The sequence below is a fragment of the Scyliorhinus canicula genome, chromosome 20 (genome assembly GCF_902713615.1).
Source record: "Scyliorhinus canicula chromosome 20, sScyCan1.1, whole genome shotgun sequence".
Classification (NCBI taxonomy): domain Eukaryota; kingdom Metazoa; phylum Chordata; class Chondrichthyes; order Carcharhiniformes; family Scyliorhinidae; genus Scyliorhinus; species Scyliorhinus canicula.
In genome coordinates this window covers 49967971-49992306 of record NC_052165.1, presented here as the reverse complement: position 1 = coordinate 49992306, position 24336 = coordinate 49967971, and the positions used below count along the sequence as shown (strand labels likewise).

General features: G+C 48.2%; 2 protein-coding genes across 3 annotated transcripts in view; one reads left to right on the top strand and one right to left on the bottom strand.

The window, feature by feature from the left end:
- Positions 1–1209, bottom strand: part of si:dkey-82f1.1 (DENN domain-containing protein 2A) — a 125779-nt gene extending 124570 nt beyond the window's left edge. The window contains exon 1 of one of the 2 annotated variants that reach the window (XM_038780623.1): positions 1131–1209. The gene's annotated coding sequence lies outside the window, so the exon portion shown is untranslated. The remainder of the gene's footprint in view (positions 1–1130) is intronic. The other variant, XM_038780622.1, reaches the window with a different exon arrangement.
- A 531-nt stretch (positions 1210–1740) lies between these two features.
- adck2 (aarF domain containing kinase 2) lies at positions 1741–16251 on the top strand. Its single transcript, XM_038780262.1, has 8 exons — positions 1741–3280; positions 5064–5210; positions 6404–6532; positions 9319–9414; positions 13959–14210; positions 15069–15197; positions 15544–15597; positions 15695–16251. Exons 1-8 carry the CDS (start codon positions 2258–2260, stop codon positions 15830–15832), a joined length of 1968 nt encoding a protein of 655 aa, XP_038636190.1. The 5' UTR covers positions 1741–2257; the 3' UTR covers positions 15833–16251.
- The last annotated feature ends 8085 nt before the right edge of the window (positions 16252–24336 follow it).

The window sequence follows — 24336 nt, the reverse complement described above, 5'->3', positions numbered from 1 at the left end:
AGTGGTCCCAGTATTTCTGATGCTTTCCAGTCTTTTCCTTGTCACTGTATATCACCCACCACCTGTTTCTTTAACCGATACAGCAACTGCTGGGGGTGGAACAAAACAAGCTCTTCATCCTATTGCAGCAGATGTTGCCTTCCCGCTCTGAGTTTTAAACACAAACAGGACAAGTCTTTATCCCCGAGAAACGAATATGACCCTCCCCCCCGCCCCCCCAAAGGCAAACTCAGATATGGTCTGGATGGGCTGCAGCCTGTGGAAGGTCAGACTGGGCTGCAGCCTGTGGAGGGTCAGACTGGGCTGCAGCCTGTGGAGGGTCAGACTGGGCTGCAGTGCGGAGGGACTGACTGGGCTGCAGCCTGCGGAGGGTCAGGCTGGGCTGCAGCCTGTGGAGGGTCAGGCTGGGCTGCAGCCTGTGGAGGGACTGACTGGGCTGCAGCCTGTGGAGGGTCAGACTGGACTGCAGTGTGGAGGGTCAGACTGGGCTGCAGCCTGTGGAGGGACTGGTTGGGCTGCAGCCTGTGGAAGGTTAGACTGGGCTGCAGCTTGTGGAGGGACTGACTGGGCTGCAACCTGCGGAGGGACTGACTGGGCTGCAGCCTGTGGAGGGTCAGACTGGGCTGCAGCCTGTGGAGGGTCAGACTGGACTGCAGCCTGTGGAGGGTCAGACTGGGCTGCAACCTGCGGAGGGACTGACTGGGCTGCAGCCTGTGGAGGGTCAGACTGGGCTGCAGCCTGTGGAGGGTCAGACTGGGCTGCAACCTGCGGAGGGACTGACTGGGCTGCAGCCTGTGGAGGGTCAGACTGGGCTGCAGCCTGTTGAGGGTCAGGCTGGGCTGCAGCCTGCGGAGGGACTGACTGGGCTGCAGCCTGTGGAGGGTCAGACTGGGCTGCAGCCTGTTGAGGGTCAGGCTGGGCTGCAGCCTGTGGAGGGACTGGTTGGGCTGCATCCTGTAGACTCTGTGCAGTGTAGAGAGTCTCTCACATTATTCAGGTCTGACACACTGAGGAGTAATTATAAACTGGCAACGCATCTAACGCCGTAACTTTATTTATTCATAATACATCAAAGGTGTAGTTTTGTCTAAGAATACATTAAAGATAATAATAATACTCTAGAGTCGTACCTGATCAGATCCCTGCCCTCCACTTCCACCTCCACACAGCCTGTGTTGGGGACCGGCCTGAAACTTCACTCGGACCGACAGGGCGGGGCAGGGTATGGGGCGGGGTAGGGGGCGGGGCAGGGGGCGGGGTCTGTGACCAATGGGGCGGGGTAGGGAGCGGGGTCGGGAACCAATAGGGCGGGGCAGGGGGCGGGGTCTGTAACCAAGGGGGCGGGGCAGGGGCGAGGTCTGTGACCAAGGGGGCGTGGTCTGTGACCAATGGGGCGGGGAAGGGGGCGGGGTCTGTAACCAATGGGGCGGGGAATGGGGCGGGGCAGAGGGCGGGGTCTGGAACCCATGGAGCGGTATCTGGGACCAACAGGGCGGGGCGGGAGGCAGGGTCTGGGGCCAACGGGGCGGGGCAGGGCAGGGGACGGGATCTGGAACCAACAGGGCGGGGCGGGGTCGGGATCTGGGACCAATGGGGCGGGACCTGGGACCAGCAGGGCGGGCATGGGGCGGGGTCTGGGCACTGGGACCAATAGGAGGTAAGGCAGGTTTGTTTGCGTGCGCGTGCGCAGCGTCTTACTCTGGGCATGAGGTAATTGTTTGTGTGGGGGCGGGGTCTCTGGGGAGGCTCGGGAAAAGCAGTCAGGAGGAGGTTCTTGTTCGGGGTGGCAGTGAGGAAGGAGCAGAGAGAGAGGAGCCGTGCATTGAGGCTGGAACAGCCAGCCTGAGAGAGAGAGAGAGAGAGGGTTGGCCATAATGAGAGGCGAGCTGCTGATAACACACAGGCCTTGTTGAATCGTTCCCTGCGGTTTATCCCAGAGCAGCTTCGTTGCTTGATTCATTCAGGCGGAATATTACCCGGTGAATCTTCTTCAATATCTCTTGGGATTGAATAGATTGGCTGTTGGAAGAGATGAGACGGCAGTTTGGTGTTTTTAAACGCTGTTGCTGATAAAATGCCAATTTGCAGAGCTACATTGGACCAGATGCAAATCAGGAACAACAAATAGTGCGTGTTGACTACCTGGCCTCAGTATAAAAGCAACTTACTGCGGATGCTGGAATCTGGAACCGATCTGAATCAGCTTTGACAAAGAGTCATCCAGACAAGAAATGTTAGCTTTCTTCTCCCTACACATATGCTGTCAGTCCTGCTGAGATTGTCCAGTATTTTTTGTTTTTGTAACCTCAATATAAATCTTGTTGGGCTACATAGTTCTTATAGGATGGCTGCCTTTCTCTTTAGTTGTAGAATATCTCCAGCAATATTCAGACCCATGTTGAGAGCCACTGTCTTGATATCAGGCAGTCCTGCATTGAAAGCATCTTTCAAGTTGAAGAATTTACCCAAGCTTACTCTTGCTGGTCTAGGTCTCGGAGCTTCATCAGTTGCAAACTCCCAGAAGATGGTCACTGTGGAGGCAAAAGTGCTAAACCGGCCAAATTCAAGGGTTACGTGCTCATTTTTGAAAGATCTGTTCTGGAAGCTCCACTTCACTGTCCATGTGTCTATCCGAGCTGTGATCCTGCTGCTAAGGTTTGGACCTTTGTTGCTGCTGTATCCAGTTTGTTTTACATCCTCCGGTTTGGCTTTGTTCTGGTGTGATCTGCTATTGAAATCTATAGAGGCTGCAGGCCCTACTTTCATTAAACTGGGCCAGTGGTTCAGCACTAGAAGAGACCTCTTCTCAGCAGAATTCTGTGATAAGCTGTCCAGACTTCATGTTCACGTCACGCCACACCCATGGAACTACACTGAGTATAGTATGAAGAGGGCCTTTGGGGAAGGCTGGAAGAACATATTTCAGTTTGAAAATAAGGAACCCATCAGATCGGGTTGCATTGCTCAGGTCTATAGAGCTTCCAGTGATCCAAAGAGCATCAATAATTCTGAATTTCAGAAACTTGCAGAAAGCTTTGAAAAAGAGGACCAATTTGAAGCCTGGGAGGTGTTTGGGCTTCGAGGGATATTTCATCATGTGTTTGGTGAAAAACAGAATGATTTTCTGGATCAGATCAATGAAGTTGGCCATCATGATCCCAAAAATGGATCTGAAACTGCTGAGGCGCTCATTGGAATACCAGAACTGGAGGATGGAATGGCAACCCTTCACCCTGAATCAACAGCAGAGCAGCACTCTCTCATTCCAGTGGTTATCAAGGTATTATCATTCCTACAGAGTACAACCTGTGTGGTCTAAATTACATTTGCATTTTGTAATTGAGTAGAGGGAAGTTCATGGAAAGAAAAGGTTTCACATTTTTGCCCACAATGCCTGCATCACATTATTAGATATAAAATAAAACTCCTAAAAAAAAACAAGCAGATCTCAGATTGGGTACTGTCACAACACCCTTGGCTAGGGCGCGGTCAATCCCAGCCCCACTTTACCCGGAGTCACAACGTAGGTGAAATTAGATTTTAGTTAAAATACCCAAGGTCCTTGGTTGAGCCCAATAAACTCCAGTCACCAGGTTTGTAACTGTAACACAAGTAATTTTTTATTATGTATAGTATTAAAATTAAACAGTCAGAAAATATAACTGATATCTGCTATAAATTTCCAATCTCTTCTCTCCCCCCCCCCCCCCCCCGCCCCCCTTTCCAACCTGCCCAATCTCTATATATACACAGACAAACAACAGAGTGGAAAGGGTGGTGGAAAGGGAAAGAAAATTTTAATAAAAGAATAAGGATATGGACTGGGATCACTTCCAGTCAATGTGTCTGAAGTTCAGGCGATTGTTTTGTTGGTACTTCCTTCTCGGCTTAAGATAGTCTCCAGCAAGGTTCTCTAATTTCTCTGCAGACTCAGCATTATTTCAGGTTTACAGCAAAGGATGTGCCAGGTACTCATTTCTGAGCAGTTCTTTCACTCCAGCAAGCAAGAGAGAGAAGAGACTTGCTTTCACTTCCAAGGTCTAAACTCTTCTGCTTGGTTCCACAGTGATGCTTTCTGAGAGAACCTATCATTGACTGTTGTCAGGCAAAACACTGTCCCTGGCCAACCCTCCAGTTAACCAATTGAACCGACGCCCTCCAAACCTGGTTCCTATGATCCACTCTGTGCCGAAGAGTTTGGCTTCTCCTTTCCAAAATACAAAGCCTGGGAACACCGTGTCTTGGCAAGCAGGCAGTTTCAACTTTGAACCTTCTGCTTGAAGGCACACCCTGGGGCAGCAGGGTAGCATGGTGGTTAGCATAAATGCTTCACAGCTCCAGGGTCCCAGGTTCGATTCCCGGCTGGGTCACTGTCTGTCTGTGCGGAGTCTGCACGTCCTCCCTGTGTGTGCGTGGGTTTCCTCCGGGTGCTCCGGTTTCCTCCCACAGTCCAAAGATGTGGGGGTTAGGTGGATTGGCCATGCTAAATTGCTCGTAGTGTCCTAAAAAGTAAGGTTAAGGGGGGTTTGTTAGATTACGGGTATAGGGTGGATACGTGGGTTTGAGTAGGGTGATCATTGCTCGGCACAACATCAAGGGCCGAAGGGCCTGTTCTGTGTTGTACTGTTCTATGTTCTATGATTATGGGTCCAATGGCCAAAACAATAAAAAATTAAATAAATGGGATGAAAGGAAACGAGCAGGAAGGACTCTTGCAATACTGCAACAGTGTAGGGTGATGCTCCAAACCTGTAGGATCAATGTGCCTTAATTCCCATTATCAAAAGAGCCACCAGCATAATAACCTTTTCACGCCACACAATTGCCATCATTGAGTTGGACTAAATTTCAGTGTCAGTTAATGGAGAACTTTTGGCATTTCTGTAATCTTGGCTGAGTTCTCCAAACTGATCCAAATGATCTTTTTGGGATAGTTTACAGTTCTCAGAAAGAGATCATTTCATCCCGGAATGTTTGGGTTGTTTATAATATCAGGCTACAGAGCAAGGCAGTGTGTGGAGCCCTTCTATAACCCAGAGGTTCACAATTGTTTCTTTTTGTAGGTGTTGCATCCTGGGATAGCACATCGAGTCAATATGGATCTGCTGCTGATGAAAGCAGCAAGCTGGGTTCTCGATCTTCTGCCGGGTCTTAAGTGGCTGCACTTGACTGAAGTAGTGGGAGAGTTTGAAAGGCTCATGACACGACTGGTGAGGGCACAAATTAACTCCATCAGGTTCTGACCATGATCTCTCTCAAATCTGCGAGGAGGAAGCAGGAGAGCAAGTTAATAGGGATATTCTTTTCCATTCCACTTGCAACTCAAGTGCTCTTCAAAAACCTTTCAGGGAAATATATGTATCTATCACGTGACATTTCTAAATGCCATATGGCTAAAAGTGTTACAAATCAGTGTACATCAGATGGGTGAAATTAGTAGTTGCGAGCATGAAAGTTAAATAATAACATATAGCATTGACTAAACATTGATGAAATGAAATGAAAATTGCTTATTGTCACAAGTAGGCTTCAAATGAAGATACTGTGAAAAGCCCCTAGTCACCACATTCCAGCCCCTGTTCGGGGAGGCTGGTACGGGAATTGAACCGTGCTGCTGGCCTGCATAGGTCTGCTTTAAAAGCCAGCTATTTAGCCCAGTGTACTAAACCAGCTCCTGATGCATCAAATCACCAAAATGAAGAATTAAGCAGCAGAAAACTGAGCAATGAAAACATTTACATATTTTTTGACAATTTCACAATCCCAAATTGGTCAATAACAATAAATGCCAAAGCTAAAGTGGCAAGTTACTGGTAGTGACCAATCAGATCATACAAACATTTAGCAAACTTGGTTTGAACTGCCATCTTGCATTCCTTCCCCAACTGGAAAAGTAACATGTATAACCATCGAACCCTAATAATAAAATCAGAAATAATTCTCAATAAAATGCTTATTTTAATCATAGTTAACTGTATAGTCTTTTTATTCTTAGGAGAGACCCAAACGTGGGTCTCTGAGAGCCTACTCAATCTGAAGCACTTGAAGTACTTGGCTGGAACTTCAGTTGTTGAGTTTTGCCTGTTCCTTTTGCAAATGCCGTGCTACTTTGTGATTGTCTGCAGTTTGTGATAGTTGTTGGAACATCTGCAATTAGAAAACAAAATCCCAAAGTAACAGTGGCAGGATTACTTGTTTTTGATATATATCCCAATGTTATTTCCCTTTAATTAAATGTAAAATCTTCCTCTCTGAGATCCTTATGATTTTTCTCAGGTTCGTAAGTATTTGTTTGACTCGGGATTTACTCAAACAGAATTAGTGAGAAATTACTTCTTTCTAATAGCACACCTCAAAGTGTATTTATCTAAACTAATCACTGTTTCCTGGCATTACCCCACAGATTGACCTGAGATACGAGGCAAAGAATATGGAGAGGTTCCGAGAGAATTTTCAAGATGTGGAATCTGTCAAGTTTCCAATACCTCTCAGGCCATTTGTCACAAGAACAATTCTGGTTGAAACCTTTGAGGTATTTTTTTTTTTAAATATGTGCACTGCCAGAGCAGTAAAACATGGGGCTACATTCTCCAACCCTGCCCGCCACAAAAAACACCACAGGTGAGATGCCGACAATAGAAAAGTCCATTGACCTTGGGCAGGATTCTCCGGGCAAACGCGGCTGGAAATTGGTGGTTTTCACTGAGTTCTTAATTCCAGACGTTAAAAGAGATGAAGATGAGAATTTAACCACAGGAAAAGAGGGAGTTGATCCTATTGTGCTGAGGATAACTCAATCAAGGAAATATAACAATTAATTCCGTACCTGTGACACATGTAGTGCAGGAATATACTATGCAATACTATGCAATCTGTTTAACCAGTTCCAAAACTACTGCAGTTCACAATCGTGAATGGTAACTAATTTACAATTTCAGGACTACAGCACAAGTACAAAACTAACTCTTGAAGGTAGCTGGAGGTTGGAAGAATTCTTCCTCCAGCAGAACAGTTGTACTGATACTGATCATGTGTCAAGTAACACCCAGCATAATATCGGACTCGGAACATTAGCTCTTTTCTCTCCCTACAGATGCTGCTAGACTTGCTGAGATTTTCCAGCATTTTCCCTTTCGTCCCAGCATAATATAGTGACTGTACTCCAAAATAAATTACTTATGCAAAAGTCCTTTGAGATTATTGGAAATGATAAGTACTAAATAAATATCCGTGTCTTAATAACGTTTTAAAAATATGTGGTTAGGAAAATTATTAAAAGACGTAGAGGTATGTGTAGACAAAAAAGGTATTCTAGTCTTACCTGACGATTCTCAACTTTGCAAGCAGGTCTTCACAAGTTTCAAGGGATAGTGTAAGATATAATTTTACACAGAAGCAAAATCAATTACAGGACTGGTAAGTTTAAAACGGCCTCTTAATAATCTGTTCTCCAAAATAAAGAAATCCAATTTTGTTGAACTATCATAACTTAAGTGAAATGACTATACTTAAGAGGCCCTAATAGTGATGGCGCCTATATTTAATACATTCTGAAAAAAAGAGAAATTATAAATCCTAGCACATGCTGCTGGAAAATATTGATTCTTTGCCTCATTGATAAGACTGGTGAGCTTAATTGCAGAGCAGAGTTTCTAAATAATTATCTCTTAACAGCCTTTAGAATGGACTACATCCGTAATATTCCCAGCCAACTAAGTGATATGGAGGTGGATGCATTTGTGTCAATACATGCAGGCCAGTAAGAAACTGGAACAATGAAGATAAATATTGCCTAATGCATAGATGGAATGCACCTGAGGCAGCAATGGAAGTGTGAGGTAGGGTTTGGGATGGGTTAAGGAAAATGTTGCAAAACTTACTGAACACAAAATGCAGAAGGATAGAGAATATATGATAAGTTTTCATCTTCACTGCACGGGCGGTAACCTGAAGGAATGGACGACTCGTCATGATAGAACATCTCCTCACCGTGATAATCACTCCATTGTTTTTGATGGAATGAAGATTGGAGCTGCTTATAATGTGTGGGAGAATCGCAGATTGCCGCATGTACAGTAAAGTTGCAAAATTACCCCTTTTGTGTTCAGATTCTTTCTTTTCAAGTTTAAATATCAATCTATGTAATATGGACCTGTTGGTCATTCATGCATAGTACGAAAATGGGTCCACGGACAGCAATTTCTCATTGGAATAAGGAAAAGAAACATGATCCAGGCAGTTAAAATTTTCACAGAAATGATGGGATTTTGGTCCCAAGTGTTTTGTGTTGAACCAAAAGAGAAGTATATGGCAGTAAGTACTTCACATACAGTTTACCTGTGAAACAAGCAGAATGCCAGTTAGTATAATGAATGTGGACTCAGCTTTCAAAAAGAGAGTAGATGCACCTGGGCTTTGGACTAAGCACTAACCATAATAATAATCTTTATTGTCACAAATAGGCTTAAATTATCACTGCAATGAAGTTACTGTGAAAAGCCCCTAGTCGCCACATTCCGGTACACAGAGGGAGAATTTAGAATGTCCAAATTACCTAACAGCACGTCTTTCGGGATTTGTGGGAGGAAACCGGAGCACCCGGAGGAAACCCACGCAGATACAGAGAGAAGGTGCAGACTTCGCATAGACAGTGACCCAAGCTGGGTATTGAACCTGGGACCCTGCAGCTGTGAAGCAACAGTGCAACCCACTGTGCCACCGTGCTGCCCCACTAGATTAAAATAGTCTGAAAGGGTTCACTGTTATGGACCTAAATCAATGGTATCCAAACCTGTAGCTCTCAAGCCCTTGAAATCTCCTCAAAGGCCTGGTAATTTGGAGGATCCTAAATCTGTCAAAAACTTAAAATATATATATGCAAATTAATATGTGCATTGATTTAAACTCTTATGTGCTCCATGGTATGAGGCAATCCCTCACCTAAATGAAAAGACAAACTAAATGAGGTGAATTACATTTTTTAATTCTTGCTGTCTTGTGATCTTACGCATTGCCCAATGTATAGTTAACTGTGGTGTGTAAGCCAGCCTCCAAAGAATAGAGCAGAAGCGTCCTTGAAGTATGTATTCTCAGCCACCTCACATCAATCTATATTTATTACAATCTATATGTGTAAGCTTTATATGGTAATAACTTTAGCTCAGTGTCTCCGACAAAACAACATTCTTTGGCTGATAAATCAATATTCTAGAGTCTGGACACAAAACTCAGAACATTCAATATTGAATAAAATACTCATTAGATGCTATCGTGAAAGGTCACACTATTCTTAATCCTTCTGTGTCCATTGTGTTTTAGGAGAGTGAACCCATCTCCATGTACTTGACAAAGGATGTACCCAACACATTGAAACAGAGGTTGGCAAGAGCCGGGATGGAAATGCTGCTGAAGATGGTAACTTGGGGACAAATGGTCATGGGAAGACACGTGAAGGGGAGGGTCAACAAAGCATTTAATGTGGTGGTCCACATTATGTAAAAGGTGGATGGGAGAATATGGGAAAAACTTGTTGATTGAACCAGATGGCAATTACAATTCCATATGAGAAAACAGGGTTGTGCTGGGAATTACATCCACAACTCAATTGCTGGTAACCAATTAAACATTTTACTCTGACTCATGCTGAGTACCTTCCCAATTTTAGGGTATGTGTCTGGACGGTGAGTGTTGGCAGATTATTTCACTGGGGCATTCCAAAACTAGCACTTAGCTATGCCTGACATTTATATGCAAGCATTGTCCAGGAAGGATCACCTTGATTGATCCTCACGTTTTCCCTCGCTCAGGGACATTGAGGCCAATTGAGGCATTTCCATCCACCAGAACCCTAGTATAGACTGGAGTTCAGCTGGAAACTTTTTAGTCCATTTGGCTCATGTGAGAGAGCGTACAAAATGTGTTTATCCATTTGTATGTAAGTGTATAATATGTGTAATGTGTATATATACCTGCTGTTTCTCTTCCTTAGTGTTGTTCACGGCTAATCGGAGGAAACAATGGGCGGGATTCTCTGGTCCCCCACCCCACGCCGCCACGATCCCGCACTGCCAGCGGGAAAAGTGAATCCTGAGGACCGGAGAATTCCGGCAGATATGTTTCTTTGTGTGTTTGTTGTGCCAGTCTGAGGGAGCAATTCAAGTAAAAATAACAGACACTTCCTTGAACTGTTATTCCACATCATTTCCCCGTTGCTTCCCATGCATTCCGTCAGTGCACTCTTTCTTTGCCGACCTTCCCTAAAACTGCTTCATTCCCTCCCACAGCCCTAGTTTAGATAGTTTACCTGACCTTATAACCTTGCTTTTTGGAGGTTATAGCACCATCATCTGGAGCAACTAAGAGCAGCAGATATTACCGCCACTACGCTGCTCACTGATTGTGATAGACCGTGTTGCTCATGGTAAGGCAAAGATTTGATGCAAAGAGAGATGCTTATGGTGTTGGGGATAACGCCTGGGCCACTGACTTACAATAAAAAGTCAAATTCCATTTTATTAAAGCTGGGCAATCCCTTGTGGTATTGGACATGGGAATTCAAAGCCTAATGCATTTATTCTGGACATACAGACTTGGCAAATAAGGGAATAATTGGAATGAGAGGTAGGTGAAGAGGATGGGCGAAGTGGGGTAGGAAAGTAAGAAAAAGAAGGGAGTGAGCAAAATGAAGAGAGAGGAGGAATAGGAATGGGTGGAGAGATGCAGGTGTGGGGTGATGAGTATGAGGAGGGGACTGGGGTGATGAAGCATGGGGATGAGTGAGGAGATTGGGTGGGAATACGCACAGATAAATTGGGGTTGAGGGAGGGTAAGGTAGATAAAGAAAGAGTATAGGTTTAGGAAAAGCATGGGAAGGATCAGGAAATGATTTGGAATCCGAGGTGAAGGAAGTAGCGGGGCCAGCTCGACGTCGCAGGGGGACCAGCTCGGGGCCAGCTCGGGGCCGCAGTGGGACCAGCTCCACGCCGCAGTGGGGCCAGCTCGGGGCCAGCTCGACACCGCAGTGGGGCCAGCTCGACGTCGCAGTGGGGCCAGCTCGGGGCCAGCTCGACGTCGCAGTGGGGCCAGCTCGACGTCGCAGTGGGGCCAGCTCGGGGCCAGCTCGACGTCGCAGTGGGGCCAGCTCGGGGCCAGCTCGATTCTGCAGCGGGACCAGCTCGGGGCCAGCTCGACACCGCAGCGGGACCAGCTCGGGGCCAGCTCGGGGCCGCAGTGGGGCCAGCTCGACGCCGCAGTGGGGCCAGCTCGGGGCCAGCTCGACGCCGCAGTGGGGCCAGCTCGGGGCCAGCTCGACGTCGCAGTGGGGCCAGCTCGGGGCCAGCTCGACACCGCAGCGGGACCAGCTCGGGGCCAGCTCGATGCCGCAGGGGGACCAGCTCGGGGCCAGCTCGACACCGCAGCGGGACCAGCTCGGGGCCAGCTCGATGCCGCAGGGGGACCAGCTCGGGGCCAGCTCGACACCGCAGCGGGACCAGCTCGGGGCCAGCTCGACACCGCAGCGGGACCAGCTCGGGGCCAGCTCGACACCGCAGCGGGACCAGCTCGGGGCCAGCTCGACGTCGCAGTGGGGCCAGCTCGGGGCCAGCTCGACGTCGCAGTGGGGCCAGCTCGGGGCCAGCTCGACGTCGCAGTGGGGCCAGCTCGGGGCCAGCTCGACGTCGCAGTGGGGCCAGCTCGACGCCGCAGTGGGGCCAGCTCGGGGCCAGCTCGACACCGCAGCGGGACCAGCTCGACGCCGCAGTGGGGCCAGCTCGGGGCCAGCTCGACGCCGCAGTGGGGCCAGCTCGGGGCCAGCTCGACGCCGCAGTGGGGCCAGCTCGGGGCCAGCTCGACGTCGCAGTGGGGCCAGCTCGGGGCCAGCTCGACGTCGCAGGGGGACCAGCTCGACACCGCAGTGGGGCCAGCTCGGGGCCAGCTCGACACCGCAGTGGGGCCAGCTCGACACCGCAGTGGGGCCAGCTCGGGGCCAGCTCGGGGCCAGCTCGACACCGCAGTGGGGCCAGCTCGGGGCCAGCTCGACGTCGCAGTGGGGCCAGCTCGGGGCCAGCTCGACGCCGCAGTGGGGCCAGCTCGGGGCCAGCTCGACGCCGCAGTGGGGCCAGCTCGGGGCCAGCTCGACGTCGCAGTGGGGCCAGCTCGGGGCCAGCTCGACGTCGCAGTGGGGCCAGCTCGGGGCCAGCTCGACGTCGCAGTGGGGCCAGCTCGGGGCCAGCTCGACGTCGCAGTGGGGCCAGCTCGACGCCGCAGTGGGGCCAGCTCGGGGCCAGCTCGACACCGCAGCGGGACCAGCTCGACGCCGCAGTGGGGCCAGCTCGGGGCCAGCTCGACGCCGCAGTGGGGCCAGCTCGGGGCCAGCTCGACGCCGCAGTGGGGCCAGCTCGGGGCCAGCTCGACGTCGCAGTGGGGCCAGCTCGGGGCCAGCTCGACGTCGCAGGGGGACCAGCTCGACACCGCAGTGGGGCCAGCTCGGGGCCAGCTCGACACCGCAGTGGGGCCAGCTCGACACCGCAGTGGGGCCAGCTCGGGGCCAGCTCGGGGCCAGCTCGACACCGCAGTGGGGCCAGCTCGGGGCCAGCTCGACGTCGCAGTGGGGCCAGCTCGGGGCCAGCTCGACGCCGCAGTGGGGCCAGCTCGGGGCCAGCTCGACGCCGCAGTGGGGCCAGCTCGGGGCCAGCTCGGGGCCAGCTCGACGCCGCAGTGGGGCCAGCTCGGGGCCAGCTCGGGGCCAGCTCGACGCCGCAGTGGGGCCAGCTCGGGGCCAGCTCGGGGCCAGCTCGACGTCGCAGTGGGACCAGCTCGGGGCCAGCTCGACGTCGCAGGGGGGCCAGCTCGGGGCCAGCTCGACGTCGCAGCGGGGCCAGCTCGGGGCCAGCTCGACACCGCAGCGGGGCCAGCTCAACGTCGCAGCGGGGCCAGCTCGGGGCCAGCTCAACGTCGCAGCGGGGCCAGCTCGACACCGCAGCAGGACCAGCTTGGGGCCAGCTCGACACCGCAGCAGGACCAGCTTGGGGCCAGCTCGACACCGCACCGGGGCCAGCTCGGGACCAGCTCCACGCCGCACCGGGGCCAGCTCGACACCGCAGCGGGGCCAGCTCGACACCGCAGTGGGGCCAGCTCGACACCGCAGCGGGGCCAGCTCGACACCGCACCGGGGCCAGCTCGGGACCAGCTCCACGCCGCACCGGGGCCAGCTCGACACCGCAGCGGGGCCAGCTCGACACCGCAGCGGGGCCAGCTCGACACCGCAGTGGGGCCAGCTCGACACCGCAGTGGGGCCAGCTCCACGCCGCACCGGGGCCAGCTCACAGCCTGGCTAGTTTAGTTGGTAAATGATGGGACTGTTTATCCTGGTCTTTATCGAGACATATTTTTTTTCTCTTAATTGTTTTTAATTGAATGTTACCATTGGTGAGAGTCCAGCTTTGAGAGCACTAATTGGCTGCTGGGGAAAAAATAGCGAGCTGTTACAGCCTGGTAATCTTTTGTTCACTATTTGAATATCTGTTCAGAACTGTTTGCATGGACAAAACGGTTGCTGTCTGACCAGTTACAATTTTTGCCACTAACTAATTTTGTTGTAAAGGAGACAGTTACAAGACAGCAGCTTGCAAAAATATGTTCACTGACAAAGCCAAGCTGCATTTAAAGGCATTCCTCACTTTAAACAGTCACAGGCATTGACACTGCACCAGCTCGTGTGCAGGAAGTGCTTCCCCCTAGTGTTGTGCCACAATATATATAGCAGCATGAAAGGTGGCTTCAGTCAACAGGAGAGAGCCTACTGATGGAAGGAACATTGTATCAACTCAAATTGCATTAGAAATATTTTCCCAAAGTATACCAAGTTAATGATTCTCAAAACGAACCCTTCATTTTCAGTGTTATTGTGACATTGTCCCCGATTAACCTATTTGTCTTTTGATCTCTTTGTCTTTCCTTAGGTATTTGTGGATAGTTTTATTCATGGAGACCTTCACCCTGGAAATATCCTCATCCAGGGGACTGATCAGTTCAACTTACAAAATGATGACAGGACAACCATTGTAGATTTATGTGATACACTCATTGTTAATGTGAATCCATCTCCATGTCCATTGAAACTTCTTCTTCTGAATGCTGGCATTGCTACTGAGCTCCAGCCATCTGACTTGCATCATTTCAAGGCTATCTTCACTGCTGTAATTGAAGGGCAGGTATGAATCTGTGAATTTGGGTCCCACTCTGTGCACCACCCCATCAAAAGACCAGGCAGGGGAAGTGCTACATACTATCTGACAATGTAGGCCACATGGCTTGTTGTTCTTTTTATCACAGTGTTTAATCTAGCTGAGGATTTCAAGTTGTGGAATTGCTGTTTACGTTTAAGTAAGGCAAACAATTTATCACTTTGGTCCACTTGGAAATTGGAATTTTCACCGTTTCCTTCTGCACTTGACACAAAATTGTAATATTTGGACATCAAATCATGAGACACATCTTTGTGGGGTAACAAGCTGCGCCAGAATTGCTAGCTTTAATTTAAGCAATATGTGATAGTGGGAGCAGGAACGGGTAAATCCATCTGCCTTTTGCTTGCCGGAGTGGCAGTACAGGAAGAGATGACAGGTATTCTCCTCTGCGTGGCACTGTGGGCCTCACACTGGCCTTTCTCTTGGCCCAGTCAAAGTTAAAAGCTTCTTGTTGCTGAGATTAACTGATTTTGTCAAAGGTAGTGCAATTTGCTGGTATGGATTTAGCATCATTCAGCAACGTAAATATGGAGTAATTTAATTCCAGTATTAAATATTTTACAGTTTTGCTTGCATAATTGACTTTGTAACGCATGGTGATCGTTCAGTACTGATCATTTCTCTTCGAGTCATTCAATCCAAATTTGCTTTCCTGTTCATTTGGTTCTTGGCCATGCTTCTGATTTCTTCGTTCTCCAAAGCTGGGCTTTTGGTTGGAGAGGCAATGTGTTGGGGGTGGGGTGCTCAAATTGCATGCAGGGTTACCAAATTCATCTAGATTTCAACTTCAGAATGTGTAATTCTGTGTTTTATTCTTTTCAGGGTGATCAGGTTGCAGAATTAGTACTGACCCAGGCCAGAACCAGTGAATGCCGGGATATTCAACTGTTTAAATCTGAAATAGAAAAGCTCTTCAGCGAAGCCAAGATGAAGACTGGTTCTTTGGGAGAGGTAGTAGCACACTAACATTCCTTAGTTAAGGGAGTCGAGGCCACACTGATATAATGCAGCACTGTGGAGCTGGCAATGCCAGATCACAAAGCTTATTCAGAGTTCACTAATTAATGTATTTATAGTAATAATGCTGATTTCTACTTAATTGTCCCAGAGTGAAGTGACTGCATGGAATACTGCAGTTGTATTAGTTCATTTTAGCCCAAAAGATTGCTACCAGATAGAATGATAGGTTGGCTAATACTCCTGGTTGTTGAGGGAGGAGGAAAGGATTGTTTATTGCCTAGTGATATATCTGTGGTGGCTGATCTCATTTTCAACACTTTTCCTCTTATCTTCTCAGCTCCATATTGCAAGTTTACTGTCTCAGATTTTGGAAACACTCCTTGCACACAAGGTAGAGTGGAATTCTGGGCTTGGATATATGTGTAGTTCTTTTTTTTTTTGATTGATTGATTTGAAATATGACTGCACTTTATGTTTGTCAACACCAGGTCAAGGTGCAAAGTAACATTGCCTCCATCATCTTTGTCTTCATGGTCTTGGAGGACCTAAGTCGTTCTCTCAATCCCAGGTTGGACTTGCTGGAAGTGGTCAGACCTTTTCTACTGAAAAACACCACAGGTTTGTAACGGCAGTCACAGCTGCCTTGCATTGCCCACCCTTACAAAGGAAAGGAGAGGAGAGAATACATCTACCAGAGTTCTACATCTATTCAATGTTCAATCATCGTGATAGTGGGGATTTAATGATTTATTTAACTACAGGCTGATACCAAAGCCGGTAGAAGTCCATTTATAGAATAATTCCTAATGTATCCCAGTGTGAAACTGTGAGCAAAAAGTGCAAAATAAAATGTGTGAATGTGCAGTGTCAGAACACATTAATTCCGTCCCATTGCACTGACAGACTGAACAAATGTGATTTTCAAAGACGCAAGTCAATGTAATTAGAACAAAGTGGGGAGGGTTAAAAGTTGTGGTAACGGTGCACAAGTGAAGAACTCTGTATCATAAATTAATAAAATGTGACAACCCAAAGTTTCCCTATGTCTCTGTGTTCAGTCGTGTCATCCCTTCTGTTTCATGAGAGAGAAAGAAAGAAATGCTTGTGTGCATATATCTATATATATATATATATATATATATATATCACCTTTGATGTTCTCAGGATGTCCCCAAACAGTTCACAGCCAGTGAAGTACTTTTGAAGGGTAGTCACTGTTATAATGTAGGACATGCAGCAGCTAATTTTCACATGGCAAGCTACGTGATAACGACCAGATAATCTGCTTTTAATGATGTTGATTGGCCAGACAGCGAGGATAAAGCCCCTGCTCTTCAAAATAGTGCCATGGGATCTCTTCTGTCCACTTGTGAGGGTTGATAGGGCCTCAGTTTAACATCCCAACCGAAAGATGTAATCTCCAACAGTGCAGGATTCCCTCAGTGTTGCACCGAGTTATGCTGATATGTTTGTATTCTCATCTCTGGAGTGAGACTTGACACCACAATCTTCAAACTCAAGGGAATGTGCTACCCATTGAGCCACAGCTAAGACTCTGAGTGTGGAGGACTCTGGGGAAACACTGAGTGGGGAAGCTTGATCATATTTTGCATGGGTGGGGATCTGAAAAGTGAAAAGCAGCTTACCATAATTTGGATATCACAAAGGAGTGGAGATGCACAACTCTGACAATAGCCTGTATTTTTAGAGTTATTTTTGGATGGTAAGAATACAGGCGATATTGGATTGGTTACCATTTATACACAGCGTTTGACAGTCAGCTCTATATTATGGGAGGCACGGTAGCACAGTGGTTAGCACTGTTGCTTCACAGCACCCGCCGGGTTCGATTCCCGGCTTGGATCACTATCTGTGCGGAGTCTGCACGTTCTCCCTGTGTCTGCGTGGGTTTCCTCCGGGTGCTCCGGTTTTCTCCCACAAGGGGCAGCATGGTAGCATGGTGGTTAGCATAAATGCTTCATAGCTCCAGGGTCCCAGGTTCGATTCCCGGCTGGGTCACTATCTGTGTGGAGTCTGCACGTCCTCCCCGTGTGTGCGTGGGTTTCCTCCGGGTGCTCCGGTTTCCTCCCACAGTCCAAAGATGTGCGGGTTAGGTGGATTGGCCAGGATAAATTGCCCGTAGTGTCCTAAAAAGTAAGGTTAAGGGGGGTTTGTTAGGTTACGGGTATAGGGTAGATACGTGGGTTTGAGTAGGGTGATCATTGCTCGGCACAACATCAAGGGCCGAAGGGCCTGTTCTGTGTTGTACTGTTCTATGTTCTATGATTATGGGTCCAATGTCCAAAACAATAAAAAATTAAATAAATGGGATGAAAGGAAACGAGCAGGAAGGACTCTTGCAATACTACAACAGTGTAGGGTGATGCTCCAAACCTGTGGGATCAATGTGCCTTAATTCCCATTATCAAAAGAGCAACCAGCATAATAACCTTTTCACACCACACAATTGCCATCATTGAGTTGGGGTCTGGCCCGCGATCAGGGCCCACCAATCGGCGGGCTGACCTCTCCAGCCCCAGCCCTATTTTGTTACGTGACCGGCCCCTGAACCCCCCACGCCATGTTGCATCGGGGCCAGCGCGTTGAGGAAGTCCACCGCGCATTCGTGGGTTGGCGCGACTCCCAATTGGCGCCGGGAAGGGAGGCTGGGGCGGCGTGAACCGCTCCAGCGCGCGGGGGCCAGAATCAGTAGTGCCCGCGCTCATTTTGCGCCGTCGTGAAACAACGGCGCGAACACTCTGCCTCCATTTCGGAGAATCCCGCCCATCGTTATTCCTGAATATCACTCATTTTTGACATTTCCATGGCCTGCAGCAGCCAGCATTCATTCACAGCCCTGTCAAACTATCAAATTAATCACATACTTAATAAATACTACAATCACTCCAAAATGAAACTGAGAACTGGTCTGTGATTACTATTGCCCTATGAAATTGTATAAAAGTGTCACAAACATCTGAAAAGTCACAAGGCTACAACTATGAATGCAATTCCTAGAAAATGATACAGTTTTTAAAAAAAAATAATTCTCTGGATATGGGTGACACTGGTAAAGATACATTTATTATCTATTGTTAGTTACCCTTAGAAGATGTTTCATATCTACAGTGATTATTTTAAATAACTGAATGGCTTGCTCTGGTACACAATCAGGTAATGTGCATCTGAGACTATTAGTGAACCAGTGCTTTTAATGATAACCCACAATTTCTGGGTTACTTTTTGTCTGCCAGTTTGGATATTACCATATTTATTGAATCAAGTTTCACAACTTGACCAAGTAAAGATTTGAACTCGGAACTGCTGCTTTGGCTGGTCCAGTACCATAACTCGCACTACTGAACCCTGTCATTATTATAGGCCAATGACATTGCTCAAAAGATGAAGATCCAATTTATTTAATTGTAATAGATTGATACAGCAAACACAGGGAACAGTGTAAAGATTCATGATATTTATGTGGTCATTAGAAAAATTTACACAGCCATGAAGGAAATTCAGAATTAAATCTAGGCAACTGAACAACTGAGAATGCTGCCTTCCGATCTTGCACAATTTCATGATATTATATGAAACTGATCCTAGTTCACAAATTCAAATATTGAAGAAAACTACTTTTAAATTTGTGTGTTCCTGATTTTTGTTTTCAGAACTAAGTGACTTCCTTCACGGTCAGAATATTCAGCTTGACTACAAAGTTAAATAAAGATTAATTGACAGTTCTTCTGCTGACTCAATAAGTAAATGTCAGGAAGTTTGCCGGTTATCTGGCCTGTGCTAAGTTAGCTGTTATTGGGGCCAGAAGGTGAAAAATAGCCAGGGGTTCCGTACATCATTAGTATCCAGCTAATGCTACTGGAAAGTAGTGTTTGTAAACACCTGGGTCAGAATGCCAGAATTAGCCTTAATGCCCCTTGTGAACTAACTCTCCAACACACATTCTTCATAATGGCTGCTTGCAAAATGGAACTGTAGCCCAGGAGGGATAAACTTTCAGGAGGAGGAGGGTATCTTTATCATGGGTAGAAGACCAGGTACTCAATTTACAAATGTGAGGTGCCTACCGTGATGAGGGATGCAGGCACAGTGGCGAGCTGTTATTGCTTAAGGCACTTGCAAATGATTAAAGCACTGTTTAATGTAATAAGGTGTGTGTCTTAATGAGGACTAAGACCTGAATTTGTCATTATCCAATGACCAAGTAGTGACAATTCTCACTACCTAAGAATAGTAGTGAGAACCGGGTCTTGGCACACTTGAGGGGGCTGGGAGCAGATGTAGCTATGCTCCAGGAGACGCACCTTAAGGTGGCGGATCAGGTGAGGCTGGATAGGACAGGTGTTTCACTCGGGGCTCGATGCGAAGAATCGAGGGATGGCGATCTTAGTCGGTAAGAGCTTGTCGTTTGTTGCGTCGAATGTGGTGGCGGACAGTGGAGGTAGATATGTAATGGTGAGTGGTAGACTTCAGGGGGAGCGGGTGGTTCTGGTCAATGTGTACGCCCCCAACTGGGACGATGCGGGCTTCATGCGGCGCATGCTGAGCCAGATCCCGGACCTGGAGACGGGGGGTTTGATCCTGGGTGGGGACTTTAATAGGGTGCTGGATCCGGCTCTGGATCGCTCGAAGTCCAGGACGGGTAAGAGGCCGGCGGCAGCCTCGGTGCTGAGGGGGTTCATGGATCAGATGGGAGGGGTAGACCCTTGGAGGTTCTTGAAGCTGGGGGGTAGGGAGTTCTCCTTTTTCTCCCATGTTCACAAGGCTTATTCCAGGATTGACTTTTTTGTTCTCAGCAGGGCGCTGATCCCGAGAGTGGTGGGGGCGAAGTATTCGGCAATAGCCATATCTAACCATGCTCCGCATTTGGTGGACCTGGAGCTGGGGGAGGGGAAGGATCAGTGCCCGCTATAGAGGTTAGATATGGGGCTTCTGGCAGAGGAGGAAGTGTGTGGCCGGGTCCGTAGGGGTATAGAGGGGTATTTGGAAGCCAATGACAACGGGGAGGTGCAAGTTGGGGTGGTTTGGGAAGCGCTGAAGGCAATAGTTAGAGGGGAGCTTATATCCATTCGTGCGTACAGGGAGAGGGGGGAGAGGGAGAGGCTAGTGGAGGAAATGGTAAGGGTGGATAGGAAGTATGCGGATGTCCCGGAGGAGGGGCTTTTGAGGAAGCGTCTCAGTCTCCAAGCGGAGTTCGATATACTGACCACCCTGAAGGCAGAGGCGCAGTGGAGGAGGGCGCAGGGGGCGGTATATGAGTACGGGAAGAAGGCAAGCCGGATGCTGGCCCACCAGCTCCGGAAGCGGGAGGCGGCGAGAGAGATAGGGGGAGTCACAGATGCAGGAGGGAACTTGGTGCGGGGTGGCAGGGACATCAATGGGGTGTTCAGATCCTTTTATGAGGTGCTGTACAAGGCGGTGCCCACCGAGGGAGGCGGGTGGAATGGGGTCTTTCTGGATGGGCTGGAGTTCCCAAGAGGATGAGCGGGTGGAGGATCTGGGGCCCCCAATCGAGTTGGGGGAGCTGATGGAGGCGCTGGGCAGCATGGAGACAGGGAAAGCGCTGGGACCTGACGGGTTCCCGGTGGAATTTTACAAGAAGTTCTCAGATCTGCTGGGCCTGCTGCTTGTAAGGACCCTGAACGAGGCGAGGGAGGGGGGGCTCTGCCCCACGATGTCTAGGGCAATCATCTCTTTGATCCTGAAGCGGGACAAGGATCCCCTCCAGTGTGGGTCCTCTAGGCCGATCTCGCTCCTTAATGTGGACGCAAAGTTGTTGGCAAAGGTACTGACCAGAAGGGTGGAAGATGTGGTCCCGATAGTTATCCATGAGGACCAAACGGGGTTTGTGAAGGGGAGGCAGCTGAATGTCAACATACGGCGGCTTCTTAATGTTATGATGATGGCGCCGGTGGCTGGGGAGGCGGAAATAGTAGCATCGATGGATGCGGAGAAAGCTTTTGACAGGGTGGAGTGGAGCTACCTGTGGGAAGTGCTGAGGAGGTTTGGGTTTGGTGAGGGATTCATCAGCTGGGTGAGGTTGTTCCCCGGTGGCGAGTGTGGTGATGAACGGGAGGAGGTCGGAGGACTTCCGGCTTTCCCGGGGGATGAGGCAGGGGTGCCCCTTGTCTCCCCTGCTCTTCGCGTTGGCGATTGAGCCCTTGGCCATGGCGCTGAGGGATTCGAAGAACTGGAGGGGGATTGTGCGGGGGGGGGAGCACCGGTTGTCGTTGTACGCAGACAATTTACTGTTATACGTCGCGGATCCGGCTGGGGGGATGCCAGAGGTGTTGAAGATACTTGGGGAGTTTGGGGACTTTTCGGGCTACAAACTCAATGTGGGGGAAAGTGAGCTGTTTGTGTTGCACCTGGGGGACCAGGAGAGGGAGATAGGGGAGCTCCCGTTGAAGAGGGCGGAGAGGAGCTTTAGATATCTTGGGGTCCAGATAGCCAGGAACTGGGGAGCCCTGCACAGGCTTAACTTTTCGAGGCTGGTTGAACAGATGGAGGAAGAGTTCAGGAAGTGGGACGCGCTGCCGCTTTCGTTGGCGGGCAGGGTCTAGTCGGTTAAAATGACAGTGCTCCCGAGGTTTTTGCTTCTTTTCCAGTGCCTTCCCATGAATCCGAAGGCTTTTTTCAAAAGGTGAATAAGAGTATTCTGGGGTTTGTGTGGGCGCGGAAGGCCCCGAGAGTAAATAGGGTAATCCTGGAGCGGGGACTTTGTCCAAGGTGGTCGGTTCCAGGGTGGAGCCGGGCTGGGGGCTCGCGATCTTTGGGGTAGTATCAGAGCCGGGAGTGCAGGAGGCGAGAGAGGCCGGTACACTGGCCTTTGCGTCTCTAGTAGCCCGGCGTAGGATTCTCTTAAAGTGGAGGGACGCGAAGGTGGACTTAAAGTGGAGAGCCCGGAGGCCTGGATCAATGACATGGCCGGGTTCATCAGGCTGGAAAAGATTAAGTTTGCCCTGAGGGGGTCGGTACAAGGGTTTTTCCGGCGATGGCAGTCGTTTCTCGATTTCCTGGCGGAGAGGTAGAGAGTGGTCAGTCTCAGCAGCAACCCGGGGAGGTGGGGGGGTTCGAGATTTGTTAAGGGGGTTTGTTTTTGCGACGGTGTGTTTGCTATTTTTTTTTTTCTTTCTTGTATTGTTATTAGTTATTAATTTATTACTTTGTATTGGGGGGATTTCTGTTTCTGTTTCTGTTTAGTTTTACACCGTGTTTACTTTAACTGTTGGGAGAAAATTTGTTGTTAAAAAATTTGAATAAAAATTATTTAAAAAAAAAAAGAATAGCAATGAGAACAGGCACTACTTTGTCAAGTTGACAAAAATGAGATGATTGTCAATGGAAGAAAAGTAAATTTTCCCTTCTCTTCATAGCTTCCTAAAATTCTCAGTTAATTCATTTGCTGCTTCTGCTATTTTCTATTGTCGGTAACAGCTGAGCTTTTTTTATTGTGGGGATTCTTTCTGAAAGCCATCCCGCATATTCAATAGCCCCTAAACTAGAAAAATCAATTGGGTTATTGTGGTGTTAGAGTGACATGCGAACGTCCCACCCCGCTAAAATACTGCACCAAAGGAGGGAAATCCAGCCCTTTTAGAACCATGGAAAAATATTTGATGGTGGGATACCAGATATTGAGGCACATGATCCTTGCTAGATACTAGGAGTAGCAGGATGGAGAGCAATGTCCCTTTCCAATCCTGTACATTCCTGTGTTTAAAAAAAATGATGGGTCATTGTTTAAGATTTGAAAATAGCAGGAATGATCTCATCACAGCATGTTCATAGGGTAAGGACGTTTGCCTTTACTGGTCACGCTTCGTTTTTAAGCCAATGTTTCTCCTGCCCCTTCATTTTCTGGTCTTGTCGCTCCTGCTGCTTCTCTGTTTTCTTCAGAATTTGATTTTGTCCATCAAGCCCACCCTTGAGCAATTGCTGAGGAAAGTATACACAAGAACAAAAGCTTCCTTTTCCTGGAACAAAATAACCATAAATCTGAGATCTGAGATTCAAAAAAATAATCCCTCTCTCTTCTCTGTCCCCACTCCTCGCAAGAACAGTGAACTTGTGGGAAAAAAATAGATAAATAGGGGATCAACTAGCAAACTGTTACAGTCCACGTGGAGAGCTATAACATTTAAAAATAAATTCAAATGGCCAGTTAATAGTTTTAAAACATTTACTGTAGCAAACAGACAAAAAGCAATAGTGACTATACTATTTCTAAAGGCAATTTATAATTTAAATTACAGGCAGAACTTTTAGCACAACTGAAAATATCACTGCTATACATTACACTGTCCTGAAATTCAGTTTTCCAGTAACCAGTCCAAAAGAATTCTTAGCTCCCAAGAGTTATTTCTGATATTTTCCTTTCTCAGCATGGACATTTTAAACTCCAGAACTGTCTTTCATTGTGTGAATTTTTCTGAAAACTTTTTGCTAAAGCTAGTAAAATTTCCAGCCTTATTTTTAACTTCTCATGAATTTGCTCTTTCCAATCCGAGTGAGAGGTCCTACCTGCATGGTGAACCATAGAGATAGCTGCTCTATCTCCCATGGCCTGGCAGACTAACCCACCGCTCTGATATTCAGTGATATTGTAGGAAAGCCTGTAAACCGATTTTTACAATGGCTCTCGCAATGTGAATCACATGTGCCTTGTATCCAGGTAGAAATGCTGATTAGCTATTCTCCAGACTTGAAGTTTACCCTATCCTAGAATCAAATGGACAGTTCAAAGTATACCCTTTTACAATCTGACATAGCACTTCCCTGGGACTTGGGAGACTCACAGTCTGTACCTCACCGTTGCCTGCACATGTGAATATCTTGCATCTTTTCCCAGTAAAATGATTGAGGTCTTCCTTTAATCTTTAACAACTCCATTTGTTGTCAAGCAGACTTCTCACAATGACATGACCCTTTTCATTTTACCATAAATTTAAGGACAGTCCCAAAACATAGTAATCTTATAAATCTCATATCTGGAACAAAGGTTTAAGCAGAAATACACCATACAATAATCATACACAGTGGTCTTGATGGGTGAAATAGTCTTTCCTTATTGTGATTTTTGAGGGGGAGAGGGGGGGGGGGGGGGGGGGGG